Source organism: Clinocottus analis, unplaced genomic scaffold (assembly GCF_023055335.1).
Source record: "Clinocottus analis isolate CAN_PGR_092001 unplaced genomic scaffold, fCliAna1.0.p SCAF_67, whole genome shotgun sequence".
In the NCBI taxonomy this organism is placed as follows: Eukaryota; Metazoa; Chordata; class Actinopteri; order Perciformes; family Cottidae; genus Clinocottus; species Clinocottus analis.
This window is the reverse complement of record NW_027176226.1, coordinates 165,001-190,000: the sequence shown is the minus strand read 5'-3', so window position 1 is coordinate 190,000 and position 25,000 is coordinate 165,001. Positions and strand designations below refer to the sequence as shown.

General features: G+C 47.2%; 2 protein-coding genes across 4 annotated transcripts in view; one reads left to right on the top strand and one right to left on the bottom strand.

Moving 5' to 3' along the window:
- Positions 1-9,456, top strand: part of LOC137804844 (phosphatidylinositol 3-kinase regulatory subunit alpha-like) — a 13,873-nt gene extending 4,417 nt beyond the window's left edge. The window contains exons 7-18 of one of the 3 annotated variants that reach the window (XR_011080179.1): positions 99-294; positions 718-800; positions 3,493-3,598; positions 4,036-4,134; positions 4,350-4,530; positions 4,610-4,735; positions 5,516-5,658; positions 6,405-6,581; positions 6,700-6,774; positions 7,248-7,418; positions 7,741-8,919; positions 9,004-9,456. Coding sequence is in view for 2 of the 3 variants with exons in the window: in XM_068604270.1 (XP_068460371.1) it covers positions 99-294; positions 718-800; positions 3,493-3,598; positions 4,036-4,134; positions 4,350-4,530; positions 4,610-4,735; positions 5,516-5,658; positions 6,405-6,581; positions 6,700-6,774; positions 7,248-7,418; positions 7,741-7,930 (1,547 nt within the window). In the remaining variant the exon portion in view is untranslated. Of the gene's footprint in view, positions 1-98; positions 295-717; positions 801-2,249; positions 2,749-3,492; positions 3,599-4,035; positions 4,135-4,349; positions 4,531-4,609; positions 4,736-5,515; positions 5,659-6,404; positions 6,582-6,699; positions 6,775-7,247; positions 7,419-7,740 lie in introns of those variants that run through there. The other 2 variants (XM_068604270.1, XM_068604271.1) reach the window with 2 other exon arrangements.
- A 1,078-nt stretch (positions 9,457-10,534) lies between these two features.
- Positions 10,535-25,000, bottom strand: part of LOC137804854 (protein mono-ADP-ribosyltransferase PARP14-like) — a 15,583-nt gene continuing 1,117 nt past the window's right edge. Inside the window, exons 4-23 of the mRNA XM_068604282.1 lie at positions 24,885-24,947; positions 23,709-23,894; positions 23,240-23,365; positions 23,055-23,156; positions 20,721-22,905; positions 20,067-20,219; positions 19,424-19,499; positions 19,097-19,333; positions 17,980-18,201; positions 17,804-17,897; positions 17,423-17,572; positions 17,259-17,321; positions 16,588-16,773; positions 16,025-16,228; positions 14,769-14,887; positions 13,695-13,957; positions 13,322-13,596; positions 12,981-13,117; positions 12,723-12,897; positions 10,535-10,862 (exon numbers count right to left, since the gene is read on the bottom strand). Coding sequence (XP_068460383.1) covers positions 10,579-10,862; positions 12,723-12,897; positions 12,981-13,117; positions 13,322-13,596; positions 13,695-13,957; positions 14,769-14,887; positions 16,025-16,228; positions 16,588-16,773; positions 17,259-17,321; positions 17,423-17,572; positions 17,804-17,897; positions 17,980-18,201; positions 19,097-19,333; positions 19,424-19,499; positions 20,067-20,219; positions 20,721-22,905; positions 23,055-23,156; positions 23,240-23,365; positions 23,709-23,894; positions 24,885-24,947 — 5,300 coding nt within the window. The 3' untranslated portion in view covers positions 10,535-10,578. The remainder of the gene's footprint in view (positions 10,863-12,722; positions 12,898-12,980; positions 13,118-13,321; positions 13,597-13,694; positions 13,958-14,768; positions 14,888-16,024; positions 16,229-16,587; positions 16,774-17,258; positions 17,322-17,422; positions 17,573-17,803; positions 17,898-17,979; positions 18,202-19,096; positions 19,334-19,423; positions 19,500-20,066; positions 20,220-20,720; positions 22,906-23,054; positions 23,157-23,239; positions 23,366-23,708; positions 23,895-24,884; positions 24,948-25,000) is intronic.

Here is a 25,000-nt window from a genome sequence, read left to right as displayed (position 1 = left end):
TTCTACACCTCCTTCTACACCTTCTCCTTCTACCCCTCCTCCTTGTTCTTGTCCTACACCTCCTCCTCCGTTAACGAGCTCCTCTTCCTCCTCCTTAGAGGTGCATGACCTGGAGGAGTGTGCTCAGGTCTTGAGGGGCGTGGCCAGCTCCCCGTCCGGTCCGGTCCAGTACGGTCTGACTCTGCTCGGCGTCGTCCGGCACCTGGCGCGCCTCCTGCAGCACGGCTCCAGAACCCAGAGCCCGCGCAGCCTGGCGGAGGCCTTCAGCCCGCTGCTGTTCAGGCCGGCTGCCGGGTCAGTACCGCCTCTGGACCCAGTACCGCCCTCTGGATCCAGTACCGCTCTCTGGACCAAGTACCGCCCTCTAGACCCAGTACCGCCCTCTAGACCCAGTACCGCCTCCTAGACCCACTACCGCCCTTTAGACCCAGACCCAGTACCGCGCTCTGGACCCAGGACCGCCCTTTTAGACCCGGACCCAGTACCGCCCTTTAGACCCGGACCCAGTACCGCCTCCTTGACCCACTACTGCCCTTTAGACCCAGACCCAGTACCGCGCTCTGGACCCAGTACCGCCCTTTAGACCCGGACCCAGTACCGCCCTCTGGACCCAGTACCGCCTCCTTGACCCAGACTTTAACTGCTGGACTTTAGTTCTTTGTGTTTTCGTGTCCTGCAGCTTTAAGAGTCTGACCCTGAGTCTCTGTTCCGGTTCAGGTCTGAGTCCAGTCTGGACTCTCTGGTTCAGGTTCTGGAGGTTCTGATCACCAGCGAGCTCAACATGAACCAGGCTGCACCAGGTGTGTGTGTGTGTGTGTGTGTGTGTGTGTGTGTGTGTGTGTGTGTGTGTGTGTGTGTGTGTGTGTGTGTGTGTGTGTGTGTGGACGTCTCACTCTGTTTGAGATGTTGGGACTACAAACCCAGCGCAGAGTGACGCTTCCTCTCGCTCAGAAACAATCTTTGAGGCTCTGCAGAGCGTTGCATCATTCAGCATCTGGTTGAGATATTTATGTATCATCACTTTCAGTTCCTCTCAGTCTGCAGTCACATGACAAGAAGTCACATGACAAGAAGTCACATGACAAGAAGTCACATGACAAGAAGTCACATGACAAGAAGTCACATGACAACATTTGGGTTCTCCTGGATTTGATACGTTTGATCAGAGTGATCACTTCAGGTGTTGTGATCGTTGCTTTAAAGGTCGTTCCCTCATGACGTTCTGAGGGAAGCTGAGACGCATTGTCAGCTTCACGTGAACAGGAAGTGACCGTATGTGGACTGCAGAGTCGCTGGTGTCGACCTGTCAATCACCTTGTAGGCCCGCCCCTAAAGCATCTCCTTCATGGTCTGAGTCATTTTCTCAGACTTCTATACAACCAGAGGAGTCGCCCCCTGGTGGTCAGGAGAGAGAATGCAGCTTTAACACATGAAGCATAGACTTCTATACAACCAGAGGAGTCGCCCCCTGGTGGTCAGGAGAGAGAATGCAGCTTGAACACATGAAGCATAGACTTCTATACAACCAGAGGAGTCGCCCCCTGGTGGTCAGGAGAGAGAATGCAGCTTTAACACATGAAGCATAGACTTCTATACAACCAGAGGAGTCGCCCCCTGGTGGTCAGGAGAGAGAATGCAGCTTTAACACATGAAGCATAGACTTCTATACAACCAGAGGAGTCGCCCCCTGGTGGTCAGGAGAGAGAATGCAGCTTTAACACATGAAGCATAGACTTCTATACAACCAGAGGAGTCGCTGCTACTTCGTAGTTCCTTTACAAGGTTACATAAAATATAACCAAGTAATAAATTAAGTATTACTATAGATTATTGTCGTTAACATGCGCTCTATCTTTTTTTAAAGTGATAAACACATTAATTTGTCAATAATATACATTATTCTGCATAATGAGTACTTTTACTTTAGGTACTTTCAGTATATTTGGATGCTGGTGCTTTCATCCCGAGTACTTCTACTCTGTGGTATTAGTACTTCTCCTGAAGTACAGCGTCCCTGCAGATGGTTCCCGTGTGCTGGATGTAATAAATAAATAAATTAAGTCATGTTTCATAACTGGCGGTCAGCTGATGGTCTCTTTGTCGTCCGTTCACTCCGTCGACCGAGCGGCAGCTGAAACGATGACATCATCCGTCCACACGGTGAAAGATGCAGCAGAGGGGGGAGGGGGGAGGGGGTGTTGCCTCGGTGATATCACTGCCATCGTGGGATTGGCTGGGGGGCAACGGTGATGTCACACATCTCCAAGCTGCTCTCCTGAGCTTTGAACCGCGGCTCGGAGAGACGGAGGCGGACGAGGAGAGAAGTTGCGTCGCTTACAAATTAAAAAAAAAAAATCTTTAAAAACGCCGAAAGACGGCTGAAGGATCGAGGACTGAGGAAGAGTCTGAGGAAGAGGAGCCTGCAGGTGCAGCCGGAGAGGAAATCCTGCAGATCTACATCACTGTGATTGTCCCAAAAAAAGAAGAGAGAGGAGGAAGAGGAGGAGGAAGAGCAGTGAAATCCAGACCTGGACCTGTCTGTTTTCATTTTAAGAGGCGGATCAGTTCAGGACCTCATGGGATCCAGGACACCAGGACCCGGGTCTGATTGTTCACCTGTGAAGCGTCGCCGAGGCCAAAGGGTTTAATTAAGGGCCGACATGGAGGGAGGAGGAGGAGGAGGAGGAGGAGGAGGAAGAAGAGGAGGACGGGACCAGATCCTCTGCTACATCACCATGCAGAGTCCAGGTAGGAGCTCAGGCCTGAACCTGCAGCGCTGGACCCTGAACGCACCACCTGTCGGTGTCCGTCACGGCTTTTATGATCAGAGAAGCTCTCATCCTCCAGAAGAGGATGGTGAGCGCCAGCTGGCGCAGAGAAAGGGATTCTGGGTAAAAAAACAACCTCGATGCGTCAACATCCTGTGGGAAAGTTTTCTCTCCGCTGATGTTTGATATTTAAATGCGTAGGAGACGCTACGCATTATATTTATCATTATTACTACTATTATTAATAATATTCAACAAGTCGACTGAGAGTCAGATTCTCTCCATGACGACCAAAGAGATCAGAAGCAACCGCATCTTAAAAAAACATTTTATTTTCATAGATGACGTCAAGTTTATTGAGAAGATTTTTGGAGGCGGAGCCAGTAGATTACGTCACCATCGTCACATGGAGACACTGAACTCACCACGAGGACCGTATCGTTGTGTGTTTTGATGCAGGGATGTGTGTACCTGTGTGTTTTGATGCAGGGATGTGTGTAGTGGTTGTGCTTCTGCCAGGATGAAGTGTTGTGTTGCTGTGAAGCCTCTTCAGCGCCCTCTAGTGGACGAAGAGTTCCTAAACGACTTCAAACATGAACCTGAGTTCATCCTGATGCGTCGGTCGCTCCTCTTCCTCTGAGTAGTTTAGACTTGCAGAGTGATTGTGTAGAGGATGAAACACTCACAACCCTGAGTGTGTGTTGTGTGTTGTGTGTCGTTGCAGCGCTGCCTCCTAAACCCGTGAAGTCCGCCTCTCCGGCCGCCGCCTGCAGCTTCAACAACAGCATCTCTCTGCAGGACGCCGAGTGGTACTGGGGAGACATCTCCAGGTGATAGACACGTCCCACCCAGCAACACAAGCATGTTGTAGAAGGCATCTTACTAACGCTGAGAATAGATGAGTAATAATAATGTACAGGTAGAATGTGTTTAATGATAATCTAATAGTACAGTTCAGTATTTACTTTAACAGGTTTTTTTTTACAGTGTTAATAGTTCGTTCATATTTATCAGAGTATTCTTACAGTGTTGCAGTTACAGTGTGTGTTCCTGGTGGTACTAGTACTGTTGTAGTTACAGTGTGTGTTCCTGGTGGTACTAGTACTGTTGTAGTTACAGTGTGTGTTCCTGGTGGTACTAGTACTGTTGTAGTTACAGTGTGTGTTCCTGGTGGTACTAGTACTGTTGTAGTTACAGTGTGTGTTCCTGGTGGTACTAGTACTGTTGTAGCAGTGTGTACTAGTACCTGACCTCTCTCCCTGTGCAGAGAGGAGGTGAATGAGAAGCTGAGGGACACGGCTGACGGAACCTTTCTGGTGCGAGACGCTTCCACCAAGATGCACGGAGACTACACTCTGACTCTGAGGTACAGACTCGCCATGACGTCACCGTGTGACTCTCTCTCTCTCTATTTCTCTCTCTCTCTCTTTCTTTCTCTATATTTCTTTCTTTATTTCTTTTTTTTTATGGCTGACCATCACACCAGGGCTCGCTTTTATTTTGAAATGGGTTCTGACCCTCGGGGGCTCCGCCCCCTTGTCTGCTGGTTCGGTCTAACAAAGGTTCTCTGGCCTGGTTCAGGAAAGGAGGCAACAACAAGCTGATCAAGATCTTCCACCGGGAGGGGAAGTACGGCTTCTCCGACCCGCTGACCTTCAGCTCGGTGGTGGAGCTCATCAACCACTACCGGCACGAGTCGCTCGCCCAGTACAACCCCAAGCTGGACGTCAAGCTGCTGTACCCGGTGTCCAAACACCAGCAGGTCCGTGTGGGCAGCACTCATGCACCGTTAAGGGTCAGCTCAGCCGTCTGACGGACATGTTGTTGTTGTTGTTGTTCAGGACCAGGTGGTGAAGGAGGACAGCATTGAAGCTGTGGGGAAGAAGCTCCACGAGTATCACCTGCAGTACCAGGAGAAGAACCGAGAGTACGACCGACTGTACGAGGAGTACACCAGAACCTCTCAGGTACACCACGACACAGATACTACAACACACTGTGATGCAATACGACACAATGTTACACTGTGATGCAATACGACACAATGTTACACTGTGATGCAATACGACACAATGTTACACTGTGATGCAATACGACACAATGTTACACTGTGATGCAATATGATACAATGTTACACTGTGATGCAATACAACACAATGTTACACTGTGATGCAATACAACACAATGTTACACTGTGATGCAATACGACACAATGTTACACTGTGATGCAATACAACACAATGTTACACTGTGATGCAATATGATACAATGTTACACTGTGATGCAATATGATACAATGTTACACTGTGATGCAATACAACACAATGTTACACTGTGATGCAATACAACACAATGTTACACTGTGATGCAATACGACACAATGTTACACTGTGATGCAATACAACACAATGTTACACTGTGATGCAATACGACACAATGTTACACTGTGATGCAATACGACACAATGTTACACTGTGATGCAATACGATACAATACAGTATAATATATATAATATGCAATAAATTACAGTATAATATATTACACTACAGTACAGTATGATATATTATATTACACTATGATGCAATACGATACTATATTACACTGCAGTACGAGACATTATGCTACACTACGATAGACTGTAACAATACAATAAGTCCCTCCCCCTCCTGTGTAACAATACAATAAGCTCCTCCCCCTCCTGTGTAACAATACAATAAGCTCCTCCCCCTCCTCCTCCTCTCCCTCAGGAGATCCAGATGAAGAGGACGGCCATCGAGGCGTTCAACGAGACCATCAAGATCTTCGAGGAGCAGTGTCAGACTCAGGAGCGCTTCAGCAAAGAATACATCGAGAAGTTCAGGAGAGAAGGAAACGACAAGGAGATCCAGAGGTAGGGCTGTTGCCACGGTAACTGGACACACACACACACACACGCGCGCGCGCGCGCAGGGGGAGCAGGCCTTGTTGCCATGGCACCAGAGGAAGGAACACCTGCTGGTTTTGGGTTCGTTGTCCTCGTCAGCCGCTTCCTGTTTCGTTATATTTCTTCTTATTCATTTATTCATATGAATCTGGTTTGTAGTTTCATTCCTGACGTCGTTGTTCAGTAGAAATAATTCAGTCAGAACATTTTCAAACTTTAAGGAATGTCGTCGTCTCTAAAGGATAATGAATAAAATACTTCTACTCGTTGTACTTTTACTGTCGCTGAATGTTTTAAGCTTAAAGCTCTCAGAGCGTTCGGTCTGTGAGTCTCCAGGTTCTCCAGAGCAACAGGACCCTGAACGCATCGTACTGATCACATGAAACACGGATGAAGCTACAAGTTAGATTGTTTTTCAAAGGATTCATAAAGTTTAAGGCATCAAAATGTATTTTTTTAAACCATGACAGGTTGTATATTTACATATTTAAACATAAAACAGGTATATTCCACCAATAAAAGTATTGTTCAACGTGTCCTTCCTGCTGCACAACAAGACGAGCACAAACACTATGTACATTCCTCTGGTACTATATGTAATACATTGAAGTACTTCATATACTTCTTTACTCCCTCTGTGTCTGTAATATTGCTGCTGTGTCCTTCTTTACTGTTTGTTTCATATCTCATCTTCACCTCTTCATGGTTTACAGGATCATGGAGAACTACGACAAGCTGAAGTCTCGCATCAGCGAGATCGTGGACAGCAAGCGCCACCTGGAGGCCGACCTGAAGACGCAGGCGGCCGACTACCGCGAGATCGACAAGAAGATGAACAGCATCAAGCCCGACCTGATCCAGCTGCGCAAGACCAGGGACCAGTACCTCATGTGAGCGCCGCCCGCCCTATCTGTGTACTCACGGTGTACTAACGGTGTACTCACGGTGTACTAACGGTGTACTCACGGTGTACTCACGGTGTACTAACGGTGTACTCTGTGTACTCAGGTGGTTGACTCAGAAGGGCGTCCGCCAGAGGAAGCTGAACGAGTGGCTCGGCCTGAAGAACGAAACCACGGAGGAGTAAGTTTAAGTCTGGAGGGGTGAAGCAGCAAAGGATCATGGGAGTTGTTAGCGATCCTTCATCATTCACGTTAAACATCAGAGTCGAACAAAAGTCTTCAGTCTGAGAAGCTCAAGAGATGAGAGTAGTGGGAGGAGCCAGGAAGTGGATCCTGAACAAAACACAGACGTTCTAGCTTAGAGTGAGACGTTCTAGCTTAGAGTGAGACGTTCTAGCTTAGAGTGAGACGTTCTAGCTTAGAGTGAGACGTTCTAGCTTAGAGTGAGACGTTCTAACTCATAGAAGGAAGTAAAGAGTGAATTTGTGTAAAACCTGATATTCAGCTTCGTGACACTTCATAGAAGCGATAACGTTGCTGTTGTCTCGTTCAGCCACCAGGTGGCGCCTTTAAACCTGTAGACACCGTGTTAGCATGTTAGCACTCCTAGCTTGTTGTTGTCCACAGCTAGCCGCTAACTGCTAACCCCCTCAGTGAGTACAGCATGGTGGAGGATGAGGAGGACCTTCCTCACCACGACGAGCGTCTGTGGCGTTTGGGGAACATCAACCGGCTTCAGGCCGAGTCGCTGCTCCGCGGGAAGAGAGACGGGACCTTCCTGGTGCGGGACAGCAGCAAGCCGGGCTGCTACGCCTGCTCGGTGGTGTAAGTCCCACCTGTTCACCTGTTTAGACACCTGTTCACCTGTTTACACACCTGTTTAGACACCTGTTCACCTGTTTACACACCTGTTTAGACACCTGTTCACACACCTGTTTAGACACCTGTTCACCTGTTTACACACCTGTATTTATTTATCCAACTTTTTACCTGTTTCCACAACCGTTTTTACCCTAATTGTTTACCTCTTTACACACCTGTATAAACACCTATATTTATTTATCTTACTTTCCCTTATCTTACAACCGTTTTCACCTAATTGTTTACCTGTTGCGGACACTTGTCTGGTCTCACCTGTCTCCCTCAGGGTGGAGGGCGAGGTGAAGCACTGCGTCATCAACAAGACGGGCACCGGCTTTGGCTTCGCCGAGCCGTACAACCTGTACGGCTCCCTGAAGGACCTGGTGCTCCACTACCAGCACACCTCGCTGGTCCAGCACAACGACTCGCTCAACGTCACGCTGGCCTTCCCCGTCTACAGCCAGCAGAGACGGTGACCCCGAGGGCGACCTGAGGACGACCTGGGGGTGACCCCGAGGACGACCCCGAGGCGACCTGAGGACGACCCCGAGGACGACCCCGAGGCGACCTGAGGACGACCTGGGGGTGACCCCGAGGACGACCCCGAGGACGACCCCGAGGCGACCTGAGGACGACCTGGGGGTGACCCCGAGGACGACCCCGAGGCGACCTGAGGACGACCCCGAGGACGACCCCGAGGCGACCTGAGGACGACCTGGGGGTGACCCCGAGGACGACCCCGAGGACGACCCCGAGGCGACCTGAGGACGACCTGGGGGTGACCCCGAGGACGACCCCGAGGACGACCCCGAGGACGACCCCGAGGGCGACCTGGGGACGACCCCGAGGCGACCTGAGGACGACCCCGAGGGCGACCTGGGGGTGACCCCGAGGACGACCCCGATGGAGCTTTAACTTCCGGCGTGTACAAAGAAACTCGTTAACTTTGATTCTCATCAGAAACGGAGAGAAGAAGAAAGGAAATAGAAAACCCGCGTGAGGTCGGAGTCACGTGAGGCATTCAGGGACTCTGTGAGAAAATGAGGAAAGTAAAACTCGGTTCGCTGAACTTTTTAATCTTTTTGCCACTTTTTGAGTTGTAAAGTGACTTTGTGGTAACGATCACTATGACAACGTGATGTTTGTTTACAAATAGATGAGGAGGAAGAGGAGGAGGAGGAAGAAGAGGAGGAGGTTGTTTGTTTACGAGAAGGGGCAGAACGCTTTAGGCTGACACAAAATTTGTCTTCATCTTTTCCTCCTTTCTTCTCCCTCCTCTTCCTCCTGCTCAGAGGTTTAGATTGAAATATTTAAACTTTTGTTTTTGGTCCGACGTTGTTTTTAAAGTAATAAATCAACTGAAACTTTATATTTTAATACAACGACGAGGATTTAAATGAGCTTTGAATCCTGAACACCTGAGGTGCGTTCAGGATCCCCTGAGGTGCGTTCAGGATCCCCTGAGGTGCGTTCAGGATCCCCTGAGGTGCGTTCAGGACCCCCTGAGGTGCGTTCAGGATCCCCTGAGGTGCGTTCAGGACCCCCTGAGGTGCATTCAGGATCCACCAGAGCAGAACCACAGCGACGAAGAAGATGATGATGTCAAAGACAAAATGGCGGACTCCTCTCATAAACACTGTGACTCTGAAACGAGGACTAATTGATGCACATTTTATAAATCAGGAGGTGAGAACCCGTCCGGGTTCTCGAGGTTCTCGAGGTTCTGTTTCATTTTGGACGAGTCTTCTCTTTTTCTTCTTCTCTGGAGTTCTGATCCTCTCAGAAGGTTTTCAGCTGTTTCTGAACTTCTTCCTGGACTTTTCTTTGAGCCTCAAAGGGTCCCGAGGATTTCAACCTCGTATCTCAAAGTTTCACATTCGTTTGTAAATGTTCTGAAATTATTATTATTTTTTTTCAAGCTGTTTTAATTCTTCCTCAAAAATCACGTTTTAGTTTTTTCATTGAAACCAAACAAAATAAAACGATCTGAAGGAGAAACACGTTCCACTCGTGACGATTCCTGTTGGTCTTAACTCTGTCAACAAATTCACAACAACAATAACAATAAATCCACTGATGTCGCAACGTTCCTTTAATATTTTATTTAACGTTCCAAAGCAAAAACAAAGTGAAACATTTCAAACTTTTTTTAACGTTTAACTCGGATACAAAGCTTTATGATTTATTTATTGTTTGTGAACCCAATCTAGAAAAAGTAAACAAGTAAATATGTTGTGTAATATGTAGAATATACGACGTCCAAAGGTTCTGACTCGAAGAACAAACAACACACGGTTCCTTTAAGGTTCCGTGGGCTCGTCAGGTGACGTTCAGGTAAAGGGGGCGTTCAGGTGACGTTCAGGTAAAGGGGGTGTTCAGGTGACGTTCAGGTAAAGGGGACGTTCAGGTGACGTTCAGGTAAAGGGGGCGTTCAGGTGACGTTCAGGTAACGAGGACATTCAGGGGATCAGGCGTTCAGGCGACGGGGGCATTTAGGCGATCAGGTGATCAGGTGAAGGCGATCAGGTGATCAGGTGAAGGTGATCAGGTGAAGGCGATCAGGTGAAGGCGATCAGGTGATCAGGTGAAGGCGATCAGGTGAAGGCGATCAGGTGAAGGCGATCAGGCGATCAGGTGAAGGTGATCAGGTGAAGGCGATCAGGTGAAGGCGATCAGGCGATCAGGTGAAGGCGATCAGGTAATCAGGTGAAGGCGATCAGGTGAAGGCGATCAGGCGATCAGGTGAAGGCGATCAGGTGATCAGGTGAAGGCGATCAGGTGAAGGCGATCAGGCGATCAGGTGAAGGCGATCAGGTGAAGGTGATCAGGTGAAGGCGATCAGGTGATCAGGTGAAGGCGATCAGGTGATCAGGTGAAGGCGATCAGGTGAAGGCGATCAGGTGAAGGTGATCAGGTGAAGGTGATCAGGCGATCAGGTGATCAGGTGAAGGCGATCAGGTGATCAGGTGATCAGGTGAAGGCGATCAGGTGATCAGGTGATCAGGTGAAGGTGATCAGGTGATCAGGTGAAGGTGATCAGGTGATCAGGTGAAGGCGATCAGGTGAAGGTGATCAGGTGATCAGGTGATCAGGTGAAGGTGATCAGGTGATCAGGTGAAGGCGATCAGGTGAAGGTGATCAGGTACTCGGGGTACGCCTGCATGTCGTTGAAGACCACGAACATGGTGGGGTTGTGGGTGTGGTCCACCACGCTGTCGTACAGGTCTGCGGCGCTGCCCGCGGCCCTGCAGGGGGGCGTGATGAGGCCCTGCCTCCCCTGCGTGAAGTCCCCCACCAGCACCCGGGACAGGTACAGCCGCTTGTGGCCGCTGGCGTCGGCCGGAGCGTAGCCGCGCGCCGAGTACGCCGGGTCCACCGCGAAGTAGGACCCGTTCCCCAGCATCGCACCTGCAGACCAGAGGGACCTTTATCACTCACACAGCGCCACCTGCTGGCCATTAAAGACATGAACGTACCTCGTGTGTGTGTGTATGTATATCATTTTATATTTATATATATCTATATATAGTATATTTATTTATCTATATTGAATAAATCGTGATTGAAAGACGGGGAAGCGAACCACCGAGGCTGAATACTACCTTTTATCTGTATATATACATATATATATGTATATATATACATATATATATATGTACATATATATATATATATATGTACATATATATATATATATGTACATATATATATATATATATATGTACATATATATATATATATATATATATATATACATATATATATATATATATATATATACATATATATATATATATATATATATATATATATACATATATATATATATATATATATATATACATATATATATATATATATATATATATATATATATACATATATATATATATATATATATATACATATATATATATATATATGTACATATATATATATATATATATGTACATATATATATATATATATATGTACATATATATATATATATATATATATATATATATATATATATATATATATATATATATATATATATATATATATATATATATATATATATATATATATATATATATACATATATATATATATATATATGTACATATATATATATATATATATATGTACATATATATATATATATATATATGTACATATATATATATATATATATATATATGTACATATATATATATATATATATATATGTACATATATATATATATATATATATATGTACATATATATATATATATATATATATATACATATATATATATATATATATATATATATGTACATATATATATATATATATATGTACATATATATATATATATATATATATATATATATATATATATATATATATATATATACATATATATATATATATATATGTACATATATATATATATATATATATGTACATATATATATATATATATATATGTACATATATATATATATATATGTACATATATATATGTATATATGTACATATATATATGTATATATGTACATATATATATGTATATATGTACATATATATATATATATATATGTATATATGTATATATGTACATATATATATATATATATATGTATATATGTATATATGTACATATATATATATATATGTATATATGTACATATATATATATATATGTATATATGTACATATATATATATATATGTATATATATATATATATTCATAAAATATTCATATTTTATAAATAAATGTTATGAATATATTTATACTACTACTTTATAAATATATATTTATAAATAGTAGTATAAATATTTCATAAATATATTTATAAAATATAAATATTTATAAAATCTATTTTATAAATGTATATTTTATATATATTTATCAAATAAATATATATGTATAAATATATACATATTTATAAAATATAATTACATTTTATAAATGTGGATATATATTTATAAATAGTAGTATAAATATATTTTATAAATATATATATATATATATATTTATAAAATATATTTAAATATAAAAACTTATAAATTCATATTTACAAAATATATCTATAGATAGATGTATTTATTGGCAGATTATTGAGGCTGAATACTACCGTCTTTGTCCGTGTACTTCCTGTGTCCTCTGTGTACTTCCTGTGTTCTCTGTGTACTTCCTGTGTTCTCTGTGTACTTCCTGAGTGTTCTGCGTGTACTTCCTGTGTCCTCTGTGTACTTCCTGAGTGTTCTGCGTGTACTTCCTGTGTTCTGTGCGTACCGTGCATTCCGGCGTAGCTGCGGTTGAAGCCCTGCTTGTTGATGAGGTCCACGGCGGCGGCGGCGGTGCCGTGGAAGAGCCGGCGCTCGTTGTTGGTGTGCTTGTTCTTCACCTCCAGCTGCTTCTTCATCAGCTGGAAGCTCTGCCACAGCGTCACGTTCTGCACGCGCTCGATCTGCACGCGGGAACAAGAAGACGAGCGTCACAGTGAAACGTGTCGCTGTTGTTGTTGTTGTTGTTGTTGTTGTTGTTACGTACGCTGACGATGGCGGCCGGCAGGCCCGTCTTGGTGAGCTCCACCTCCACGTCTTGGTGCTCCTTCGATGTGGCGTTCAGAGGGAACAGCTGCAGCAGGCCAGTCATGGCGTCCCAGTGAGGCGGCAGCGCGGCGTCGTCTGCCGAGAGGCGACAAACAGGAAGTAGGTAACAATAACAATAATAACAATATTAATATACATATATACAGCAAAAAACTGGAATCACGAGAGAGACGAGACTCTTAGACCCCATGAATGTCCTTTAAGAGTGTGTGTGTGTGTGCGTGCGTGCGTGCGTGCGTGCGTGCGTGCGTGTGTGTGTGTGTGTGTGTGTGTGCTCACCTCTCAGCTCCCTCCTCAGCAGCTCCACCTCCCGGCGGCCGCTCTTGGACACGGCTTTCCTGGCGTCCACGCGGGCCGTGAAGGCCTCCTTGAGGATCTTGATCTTCAGGCTGGGCGTCTTCTTCTCCAGCGCCTCCTCCAGCTGCAGGTTGGTGTAGATGTCGAAGGGCCTGGCGGCGCCGGCCCTGTCGAGGTGCTGCCACTCCACCAGGCCGCTCAGCAGCAGCGCTCTGGTCTTCAGGTTCTCCGACCGCTCCACCTTGTGGATGATGTCCCTGAACAACAACAACAACAACAACAACAACAACAACAACAGTTAGAAGGAACGAGCACGTTTCTCGTGGTTCCTCCCTCGTGGATCGGGTGCACCCACCTGACCGCGGACTCGGCGGTGTAGACGTCTCTGGTCAGACCCTCCAGGTGGATGTTGGGCTCCGGGTCCTCCGGGTCCTCTGGGTCCTCCGGGTCCAGCGGCCCTCGGTTCAGGCGGATGCTGACGGTCAGCTTCCTCTGCAGAGCCCTCAGCTGGTCCACGTCGTCCTGCGACAGCTTCCTGATGTACGGGTCCCTGATGGTTCTCTGGGCCTGCTCGGCCACGATCAGCTCCGTGATCCTCCTCCTGGCCTGAGTCACGGCCTGCGGGGTCACGGAGGTCACAGAGGTCAAAAAGGTCACGCAGCGTCATACACATTCTGACCAAGCGATTTCCAGGACTTTAAACTACATTTCCAGGACTTCAAACTAAATTTCCAGGACTTTAATGTGTTATATTCCCATACAGGCCTGAAAATAACCATTTTAAACTTACACATTTCATTCTAACCATATTTCCAGGACTTTTCCAGGACTTCTCCAAGACTTCTAACAAAATTCCCAGGACTTTTTACAACATTTCCAGGACTTTAAACAACATTTCAAGGACTTCAAACGACATTTCAAGGACTTCAAACTACATTTCAATGATTTCAAACAACATTTCAAGGACTTCAAACTAAATTTCCAGGACGTCAAACTACATTTCCAGGACCTCAAACTACATTTCCAGGACTTTATACTAAATTTCAAGGACTTCAAACTAATTTTCCAGGACTTTAAACTAAATTTCAAGGACTTTATACTTAATTTCCAGGACTTTTAACCACATTTCAAGGTCTTGTAAACTACATTTCCAGGACTTCAAACTAATTTTCCAGGACTTTATACTAATTTTCCAGGACTTTATACTAATTTTCCAGGACTTTATACTAATTTTCCAGGACTTTATACTAATTTTCCAGGACTTCAAACTAATTTTCCAGGACTTTAGTCATGGCAATGTGTTATATTCCCATACAGGCCTGAAAGTAACCATTTTAAACTTCCATAGTTTTTCCAGGTTTTCCATGCCTTAAGAGCCCTGCTCGGGGTCGTGACCTCTCTCCCGTCTGAATACATCCGCTTCGCTCACCGCGTCGCTGTCGGCGCACAGCTGGAACGCCGTGGGCTCGAACTCCTCCCGCTCCAGAACCGGGCCTTCGGTCGCCGGCCGCTCGTCACCGACGCCCAGGAAGAAGGAAGTGACGCTCTCTGGAAGGACACGGTGACACTGAGACCACAACAAGGTCAACGCTACAACACAAACACACAAACACAACCACCACAAACACACCACCGCCACAAACACACCACCGCCACAAACACACCACCGCCACAAACACACCACCGCCACAAACACACCACCGCCACAAACACACCACCGCCACAAACACACAACCACCACAAACACACCACCACAAACACACAACCACCACAAACACACAACCACCACAAACACACCACCACAAACACACAACCACCACAAACACACAACCACCACAAACACACAACCACCACAAACACACCACCACCACAAACACAACCACCACAAACACACAACCACCACAAACACACCACCACCACAAACACACAACCACCACAAACACACCACCACAAACACACAACCACCACAAACACACAACCACCACAAACACACCACCACAAACACACAACCACCACAAACACACAACCACCACAAACACACCACCACCACAAACACACAACCACCACAAACACACCACCACAAACACACCACCACCACAAACACACCACCACCACAAACACACCACCACCACAAACACACAACCACCACAAACACACAACCACCACAAACACACAACCACCACAAACACACAACCACCACAAACACACAACCACCACCACAAACACACAACCACCACAAACACACCACCACCACAAACACACCACCACCACAAACACACCACCACCACAAACACAACCACCACAAACACACCACCACCACAAACACACAACCACCACAAACACACCACCACAAACACACAACCACCACAAACACACAACCACCACAAACACACAACCACCACAAACACACAACCACCACAAACACACAACCACCACAAACACACAACCACCACAAACACACCACCACCACAAACACACCACCACAAACACACCACCACCACAAACACACAACCACCACAAACACACAACCACCACAAACACACCACCACCAGCCCGCCACTGAAAACAAGTCCCCACAAAGTGTCTTCCTGTTTGTTTCATATCTTGTGGCGCCGACAGGAAGTGGGACCCTCTTAGCCCCGCCCCCCCTCCTCCCTCTCCCTCCGTCACACATTCACTCGCTACCTCTGAAGCGGGTGAAGCCGCTCTTCTCCTCCACCTCCTCCCCCTCCCTCCTCTTCATGCTCTTCAGGAAGTCGGCCATCATGAGCGTCTGGAAGATCAGGACCTTCACGCTGACCACGAACCTCGGGTGCTTCTTCCTCACGAAGTCCACCACAGCGTCCACCATGGCGTCCGCCACCGCCGCCGGGGCGGCCCCTCCCTGACCTGAGCCCGCCGATGAAGATGAGGATGAGGATGATGGGATGTAAAACTCTATGCGTGTCCGATCACGTCAACGAGTCGATCAAAGTCTCAAATAGTCGTGAATTACTTTGTGTCGTCTGTTCCTGTGATTATTTATTGTTATTAAACTTTATTGATCAATATTCTGTAAAGTCATGAGAACAAAATGTCATAAATATAAAGTCTAGAAAGTCATAAAATAATGATGAAGACGGAATAATGTGATAACATTATGAAAATGTTAAAATATTATGAAAAGACATCAAATATTTACACATTTTATCAAAGTGATAGAAGAAGAAGTATAATATAATATAATATATTATGATATACACACAGACCTGTCCCCAGAGCGGGGAACGTCACGGAGCAGAACTTGTTCTCTTCGCAGAACTTGAGCACCGAGTAGACGAGCTCTCGGATCTTCTGGACGTCGTTGACGCCGACAACATGAAGGATGTGATGACTGGGCAGCCGGCCGGCCGACGTCAGGATGAAGGGAACCGGCTGGAACCCTTTAGAACGCACTGAGGAGAGGAACCAAGGTCAGACTACAGAGAACCATCCAGAGGAACCCTTTAGAACCCACTGAGGAGAGGAACCAAGGTTAAACTACAGAGAACCATCCAGAGGAACCCTTTAGAACCCACTGAGGAGAGGAACCAGGAGAACAATAAACAATAAGATCCACTAGATGGCAGCAAAGGACTTCACAACAACGTGTTGGTGTCTACAGGGTTTCTGAGCTGCACCTGAATGCACCACAAGGTCAGAGGCCGTTGATCAATATGAGTTTAAAGTAATTTAATTAATTAATTAATTAATGGTTAAATATTAGTTTAAATGAACTAACATTCATATTTTGAGGCTCTACATGAGTTTGCATTGCTTTGAAGACAAATAATGCTGCTTCTCTAGTGAGAGTGGGAGGAGTCTGTTCCCAGTGGGAGTGGGAGGAGTCTGTTCCCAGTGGGAGGAGTCTGTCCCCAGTGGGAGTGGGAGGAGTCCATACCTATCTGTGAGCACTCCAGCTCCACCGTTAACCCCGCGCCGTCCAGGATGGCCTTGGACACGCCTGAGAGGAGACAGAGGAGCCGATGAGCCGCTGCTGCGTTCAAGCCAACGCGTTTATTTCAGTTACGTTCATTAAGACGTTCACTCGAGGAGGACGGTCACCTGATTTCAGGGTGAAGTTCTGATTGGAGGAGTTGACGATCACCTCACAGGCCTCCTTAGTGATGTCGCCGGTCGACACCTCCAGACTCAGAGGACCCATCTGCATCCTGTGCACCCCGAGGGTCGGAGAGCTCACCGGGCCGAACGAGCCTGAGTAACCACACCGGATTATGTGAAGATTAAGCTCTGAAGCACAGATTATTTGTCTCCTTTGTCTCTAAAGGTACAGATTAAAGTTTTCTTTGTCTCTAAAGTCATCAAATCATTACATTCAATGTCTGACTTCTATCATAATCAATGTAAGTAAATGTCTTTCAACTGAATTTTCATTGTCAGCTCAGTCAGTTTTGTCGGTTGGATTGAGAGGAGGCGGCTCGTTACCTGAGGGCTGCTGTGATTGGCTGGCTGACTGCCTCCCCGGTGGCTCGTTAACCTGTGGCGCTTCCCTCTGACCTCTGAACCCTCTGGTGAAACACTGGAGAACACAGAAGGCCGTTAGCAGCGTCTTCCTCTCGTCTTCCTCTCGGTCCAAAGCTTCAGGTCACGAAGCGACTCACCTCCGCCGTTTGGCCGTCGCTGGGGTGAACCACGACGTGCACCTCCCTCAGGAGGCCGGCGGCGTGCGTGCGGCTGTGGGCGTGGACCTCCTGCAGCAGGACTCTGCACACCACGGCTCGGGGGAAGCGCAGGTTTCCCGTGCCGATGGCGGGGAAGGACAGCGAGGCCGCGCGGTGCCGCTCGGCCTCCTGCAGGCAGCGGCGGACGACCGACACCAACTCCTGAGACGAGGGAGGAGTAACAGTGTGAATACAGTCAGAGGTACGAACCGGAGCCTTTCAGGGTCAATAAATAGAGCTTTGACTGGAAGGATGTTGGTTCAAATCCCCCCTGAACTACCCATCACATTTACCCAAGTAGCACATCGGTACTCAGTTTTACTCTGTTATCGTCTGTCTAGCTAGCTAGCTAAATAGCAAGCTAACTATCCAGCTAACTAGCAAGCCAGCTAACTAGCCATTTGATTAACTAGCCATCTAACTAGCAAGCCATCTAGCCATCTAACTAGCAATCTAACTATCCAGCTAACTTGCTATCTAATTCCATCTAACTATCCAACTAACTGAGGGCTGCACGGTGGTGTAGTGGCTAGCACTGACGCCTCACAGCAAGAGGGTCTGTGGTTCGGATCCCGGGCGGGGCGGGGTTCGGATAGTGGTCTGGCAGGTCCTTCTGTGTGGAGTTTGCGTGTTCTCCCTGTGGCAGCGTGGGTTCTCTCCGGGTTCTCCGGCTTCCTCCCACAGTCCAAAGACATGCTGCATAGGTTAATTGGACTCTAAATTGCCCGTAGGTGTGAATGTGAGTGTGAATGGTTGTTTGTCTATATGTCTGCCCTGTGATGGACTGGCGACTTGTCCAGGGTGTACCCTGCCTTCGCCCCTTGACAGCTGGGATCGGCTCCAGCGCCCCGCGACCCTAATGAGGATAAGCGGTTAAGATAATGGATGGAAGATAATGGATATCCAACTAACTATCCATCTAACTAGCATGCTAACTAGCGGGCCGCTAAAGTAGCTGCTCTGTGATTGTAATGAGACTGAATTGTGAGTTTTGTGTGTTATGAGCTTTAAATACAGTCGACAGGAGTAAAACCATCATCCTCCTCCTCCTCCTCACCTCCTCGGCCTGGCCGCCTCCGTTGTCCCAATACGGGCAAACGGCGTGAAAGACTTTCCGACACTTGAGCTTGAAGCCATTGGTGACGATGACGTCGCCGCACGACGCCGCCGCCCCACCGGCGGCGGTCCGGACCGCCGCCTGCAAGCCGGAGCCGGCCTCCTGCAGCAGCGCTACGGACACGGCGCCCTGCTTCAGGTTCAAGTCCCCTGAGACGGTGTTCACGATGACGTCGGTCTGCGGACACAAACCACAGCGTCACACGAGCCGGACGCTCTAGACGGGGAATTAAACACGACTGATCATCATGTTCTGCGTAGAACTCACAGTTTGGTCCTGAATGTTGCCGTTGCACAGACTGATCCTCAAACCCTCGGCCGTGGTCTGCTCCACCCTGCCCGACCTGCAGCCAATCAACAGGCAAGGCAAACTTAAGTTGTATAGAACAATTAAAAACAACCAAGCCATCAAACTATCCAGTTAACTAGCCAGCTATCTATCTAGCTAACTATGCAGCTAACTAGCAAGCATCTAACCATCTAACTAACCATCTAATTAGCATGCTAGTTAGCTGGCTAGTTTGATCAAAGCGCTGAACAGACACAACATACGGATAAGAACAGAAGTAAACGAACAGGAAGAATGTGAGGTTAGGGTAATCTTATAGCTGACTACATTCCTCATTTCTATTCCAGATATGGTCACTTCCTGTTCACCGGCTGCAAAAAAAAACAAGATGGACATCCAAAAACGTCTTCAAAACATCGGTCCAACAAACCAACAGGTCCCCAACGACTACGTCCACTTCCTAAATACAGTCTACCTTTTAGACCCAATTGATGGATCTGGTCTTTAGAATCCCAGACATCGATAATGTTGTCCTAAAGACTTCACTGCAGAGCAAAAACAACACTAAGAAGAAGAAACGGGCGACAGAAAAGAAAGAGAAGAAGAAGACGAAGAACCGTACCTTCCGTGCCCTCCGGGGCTGGAGTTGCCTCCGAAGTTCGAACCTCCCCCGGTGCTTTGTGGACCTTCATGAGATCCAGATCTTCTTTGTCCTCGTCCACCAAACGGACGGCCGCCCGGCGACTGGTTATGACCTTGAATAGGCTGATATCCACTGGAAAGAGAGCAGTAAAAGTTCAGATGCACCAAAGTCCACCTTCCAGAAGGTTCGTCAGATGGTTCTGGAGTTGTCAATGGAGGAGCTTCACTATCTGGACCAATGACCTGAAACTGAATCAACAGAGAAACTCCAAAAATGGTGGAATGTTCCCTAGCGGACGGTTAGCTTAGCACAAATACTGCAAACAGGTAGCAACAGCTAGCCTAGCGTCTTTTAGGCAATTTTGTGTAGAGAGCCGACAAGAAATAGTCCCTCATAAAATAAATATATATTTTTTTTACATTTCAGATTTTGTACTCGGAGGTGGATTTTGCTCTTTTTCTTTTAAGGATCTTTCCAGGTCTGGAGAAATCATTGAAAAAGAAAATCCCAAAAGTTTTGGAAAAGTCATGAAAAATAACCGTTTTAAAATTCCATGACTTTTCCAGGTATTTCCATAACCGTCTGGCGTGGCACCAACAATAAACAGTAGATGTTTAAGTTTCTTGTATTCACCCAGAAGCCCCGGCTCCTCTCCCCGCTGCTGCCGGCGGCGGTACCGTCATCGTGGGTCCGAGGTCCGCGAACATCTTGTTGACGGCCGCGGCCAGGACCCTCACCGTGTGGTCGTTGTTGTCCACCAGGTGGACCTCGGTCAGCACGTGCGGTCCCGGGCCGTCGCAGAAGCCCCTGACGGCCTCAGCGATGGTTTCGGCGCAGAGGTCGACGGGGAAGCCGAACACCCCCGAGCTGATGGCCGGCAGCGCCACGGTGGAGCAGTTCACCTGCTCCGCTTGCGCCAGGCTGTTTCTAACCGCCAGCTTCAGATGCGACACCGACGTCTTCCTGTCGGCGTCAGAGAACCGCGGGCCGACGGCGTGCACCACGTGCCTGAATGGCAGGTTGCATGCAGCCGTCACGACGGCGTCGCCCACTCGCAGCTTCCCCCTCCTGGCGACATGGTCGTTGCTGATTCTCTGAAGCTCCGGCCCCGCGGCCTTCAGCAGCGCCAACGCGAGGCCACCGATGTGCTGCAGGTCCTCGTTGGCTGCGTTGACCACTACGTCCACGCCGAAGCTGCAGATGTCGGCTTTGCTGACCGAGACCAGAACCCCACTCACAGTCTTCACTTTGCAGTAACAATGTCCGTCTTTCACTTGCTCATCGTCCTCCTCGTCCTCCTCTTCTTGATTCTCAGGACCAAGCACCACCACGCATCTGAACTCCGTCATGATGGTCGACAGGAATATGCTTCCTTGGGACTGGAAGTACTTCTTGGCTCCGGGCTTATCCACCATGAAGTGGTCGGTGGAGAGGGCACTCGTCAGCTCCCGGAAGCAGCTTTTGGCTTTCTGGACGTGGAGTCGCGCCCCGGCGAGGGTGATCTTCGGCCTTTCCGGATCGAACCGGACTTCCACGGTGTTATCTTTGGCGATGCTGGACCAATCTTGCGATTTATTTTTCTCGATGAACTGAACGACAGCGCGGGACTTGACGCGAATGGTTTCTTGAACCCGCGAGTAGTTGCCAATGAATTCCCTCAGAGTGCCGCTGACCTCTTTCACTTGATTCAGGAAGCCGGCCACCGTCACTTTGTCCTTCCTCTGCGGGTCGACGCGGATGACCACGGTTTTCCTCGTTGTAGAGTTGTAGGTGACCAACAGCTCTTGGTTCAGCTTCACCCAAAGGTGAAGTTTCAGAACTTCTTGGTCCTCCACGTCCAGAGTCTGATGGGACAAATCGGCCTTCATCTTGCTCTCGGCGGCCGCGAGGACGCTCTCGGAACTCCCCGACAGAACCAACCCTTTGCTCTCGATGGCGTAGATGGCCCCGATGCCTCTGGATGTGAACAGGTGCTGTGACATGTCCGTGGGATCCACGGTCGTCAGGAAGTCCAGGAGAGGTGGGGGGATATTCAGGTGCTTCTTACTCATGGCCACGTTCCTCTCCAAGATCCATGTTTTGGTCTGGTAAACCTCCGCAGGAAGTCCCTTGATGGTCAACTTCTGGTTGCCCTTGTCGAAGGAGAGTTTCATGTCGCGGGAAATGTCCCGGGCTGCTTTCTCGAATCCCTCGTGATTCAGGATGTAGAACATCGCAGGAGACATAATCATCACTTCGGAGACACCCTCCGTCTCACGCTTCATCTGATCCATGGCTTTCAGAACGATGTTCTCCACGGGAGCGCGGATTCGTTTTAGATCGTCGACTCGGCCGGCGATGGTCAGAATCCCCTTGGACGTGTCCAGCACCAGGATGGCGTCGTCCGCGACGGCCAAACGGACGTCCTTCTCCGCAGCTTTCCACGCGAGCGCATTCACTGGACAGTCGAAAGCGCCGTACTCAGACATTTGGCGTCGGAAGGCCTCTCTGGCGACCCTCGTCCACTCGTCCACTCGTTGGGCGGTCAGACCTTTCTGCCTCAGGAACCCTGGGAGAGGGCGGAGCTTCACCTCCGGATTTTCTAAGTCTACGGCGCAAAAGTACGGACGCATCTGATCGTTGAGGCAGTTCAGCAGCTTCTTCATCAGGAGGAATTTCCAGACGCTGTGGTGAACGCACTCGGCGAAAGGCTCAGGCATCTTCCACCTGGGACGCTTTGCGCCGTACAGCGCCGTGCCGAGGGACTCGTAGTACGGGTACACCTTCAGGGGGATGGATCGCATCTCGTAGTCTTGTTTTGTGCAAATGCTTTCCACGACTGCATCGGGGGAATAAACAAAGGAAAGCTCAGATGAGTGGTTGTTGTAATTGTAGGCACAAGGCATTTAAATAACTTGTTTTACTAGAGGTCACGCTGCGAGGGGGGCTCTTCATAAAATATCTTTATATTATAGTAAATATTTAAACCTTTGGGGCTCCTGAAAGACGCCACGGCCGCCTGTTCACTGGGGATCATGACGAGGTTGTCCGGCAGCACCCAGTGCTTCTCAAAGAACAGCTCCAACATGTCTGGAGAGGAAACACACAACACGTGACCACAACAGCTTCAACGCCGCAGAGAGGAGACGGGGGGACTCGAACGGCCGGCATACCTTTGACCACGGTCGGAGGAAGACTCTCCACTCGGACGCTGGACGGCGCCTCCAGCGGGCGAGCCGTCAGTCCTCGTTTCTGCAGCTTCTGCGTGGACCGACTGGAGGCCAGGAACTGCTCCGCATCTGTAGAAACACTGCAGGTTACTCCTGCAACCGGGACGGGCTCCCCGGGGACAACCGCACTGGTCCCGGGTCAGCTGATCCACGTGTCAACGCACCGGTTACCACGACACCACGACTGAATTTACAGGTCTGGTTCGAAGATTTAGACGTTTTTTTTTGTCCTTCCATTGAAACTAAAGGCAAACATTGTGGTGGAAGAAGTGGGTCTGGTTATCTACTGGCACCCTGGTCATCTACTGGTTATTTACTGGCAACCTGGTCATCTACTGGTTATTTACTGGTGACCTGGTTATCTGCTGGTAACCTGGTCATCGACTGGTTATTTACTGGAGTTCCTTCCTACCGGCCGGTTGCTTGAAGCTGACCACGGCTCTGCTGCTCTCCCAGATGATCTCCAGGCTGAAGCTGTTGTGGTCCAGACCCGAGATGTTCTCCACCAGCATGGACAACAGGTCTCTGGACGCGTCGTCCGGCATGTTGTCCGGCACGTTGTCCAACACCACGGAGACGCTCTGCAGGCACGCCGAGCCTGAGAGCAGACGCAATGCAAGGTCAGACACATTTTGACAAATGACTTTTCCAAGACTTTAAACCAAATGTCCATGAGCAAACATTGTGTGAAATGTGTGTGTGAACAGTACAAAGTGATAAAATGTAGTATTTAAACTAACAATGAGGATTCAAAGCATACAGTAAACCTTAAATGACTCAGATGAATGAGAGACAATAGTTTGATTAAAAGAATAAACATTCATATAGATGCCTGTATGTATACTGCTGATATTTTGAGCCTCTTTCTTTTAAAAGCAGATTCATTATTTCAAACTCAGCGTAAAAGAACGTCATGAACACATGAATATAACACATTTACACCACTTTTACACAACTATGTTTTTTCTTTATTGTTTTCAATGATTTTTCCAGGCCTGGAAAAACATGTTTTAAAATCCCATGACTTTTCCAGGTTTTCCATGACCTGATCCCAGAGTGAAGACATTATTCTCTGAATTTCACCATCCTTGTGGTTTTTCAATGACTTTTCAAGGCCTTGAAATAATCAAGGATTTTCCATGACCTGAATTATCCTGACAAGAAAATTAGCTTGAGGCTAATTAGAGAAAATGTTTCGATACAGTTCTAAACATTTCCTCTAATTAGCTTGAAGCTAATTAGCCTCCAGCCTCAACAGTTAACTGAGTTACAAAAACAAAAGTTCAAACTTAACTAAATGTGTAATCTTATGTATTTATCTGGTGTTTTCAGTTAAAGCTGAGTAATTAATTGTAATAATGAATGAAATGTATTAACTGAACATTGCTTTGTGAAGAGTAAAGTATGAATATTAATAATAGTAATAATGAAGGAAAGTTGTTATTATTACAAAACAGTGAACGATTGTGACAAACAATAGTTATAAAAGGTTTGATAACGATACCATAAAATATTAAATTTTATGATTTTTTTGGGAGCAAAAATAGAATCAGAAAAAAAACATCTGCAGCACAAACTTTATTTTTACCATCTTTGTTCTCCGCTGAAGCTTCATCTCGCGGCTCGTCTTCTGTCTCCGGAGGCTTCGGCTCTACAAGCAGAAGGAGAGAAATCAGTAGGAACCAATGAGCCGCAGACAGGAAG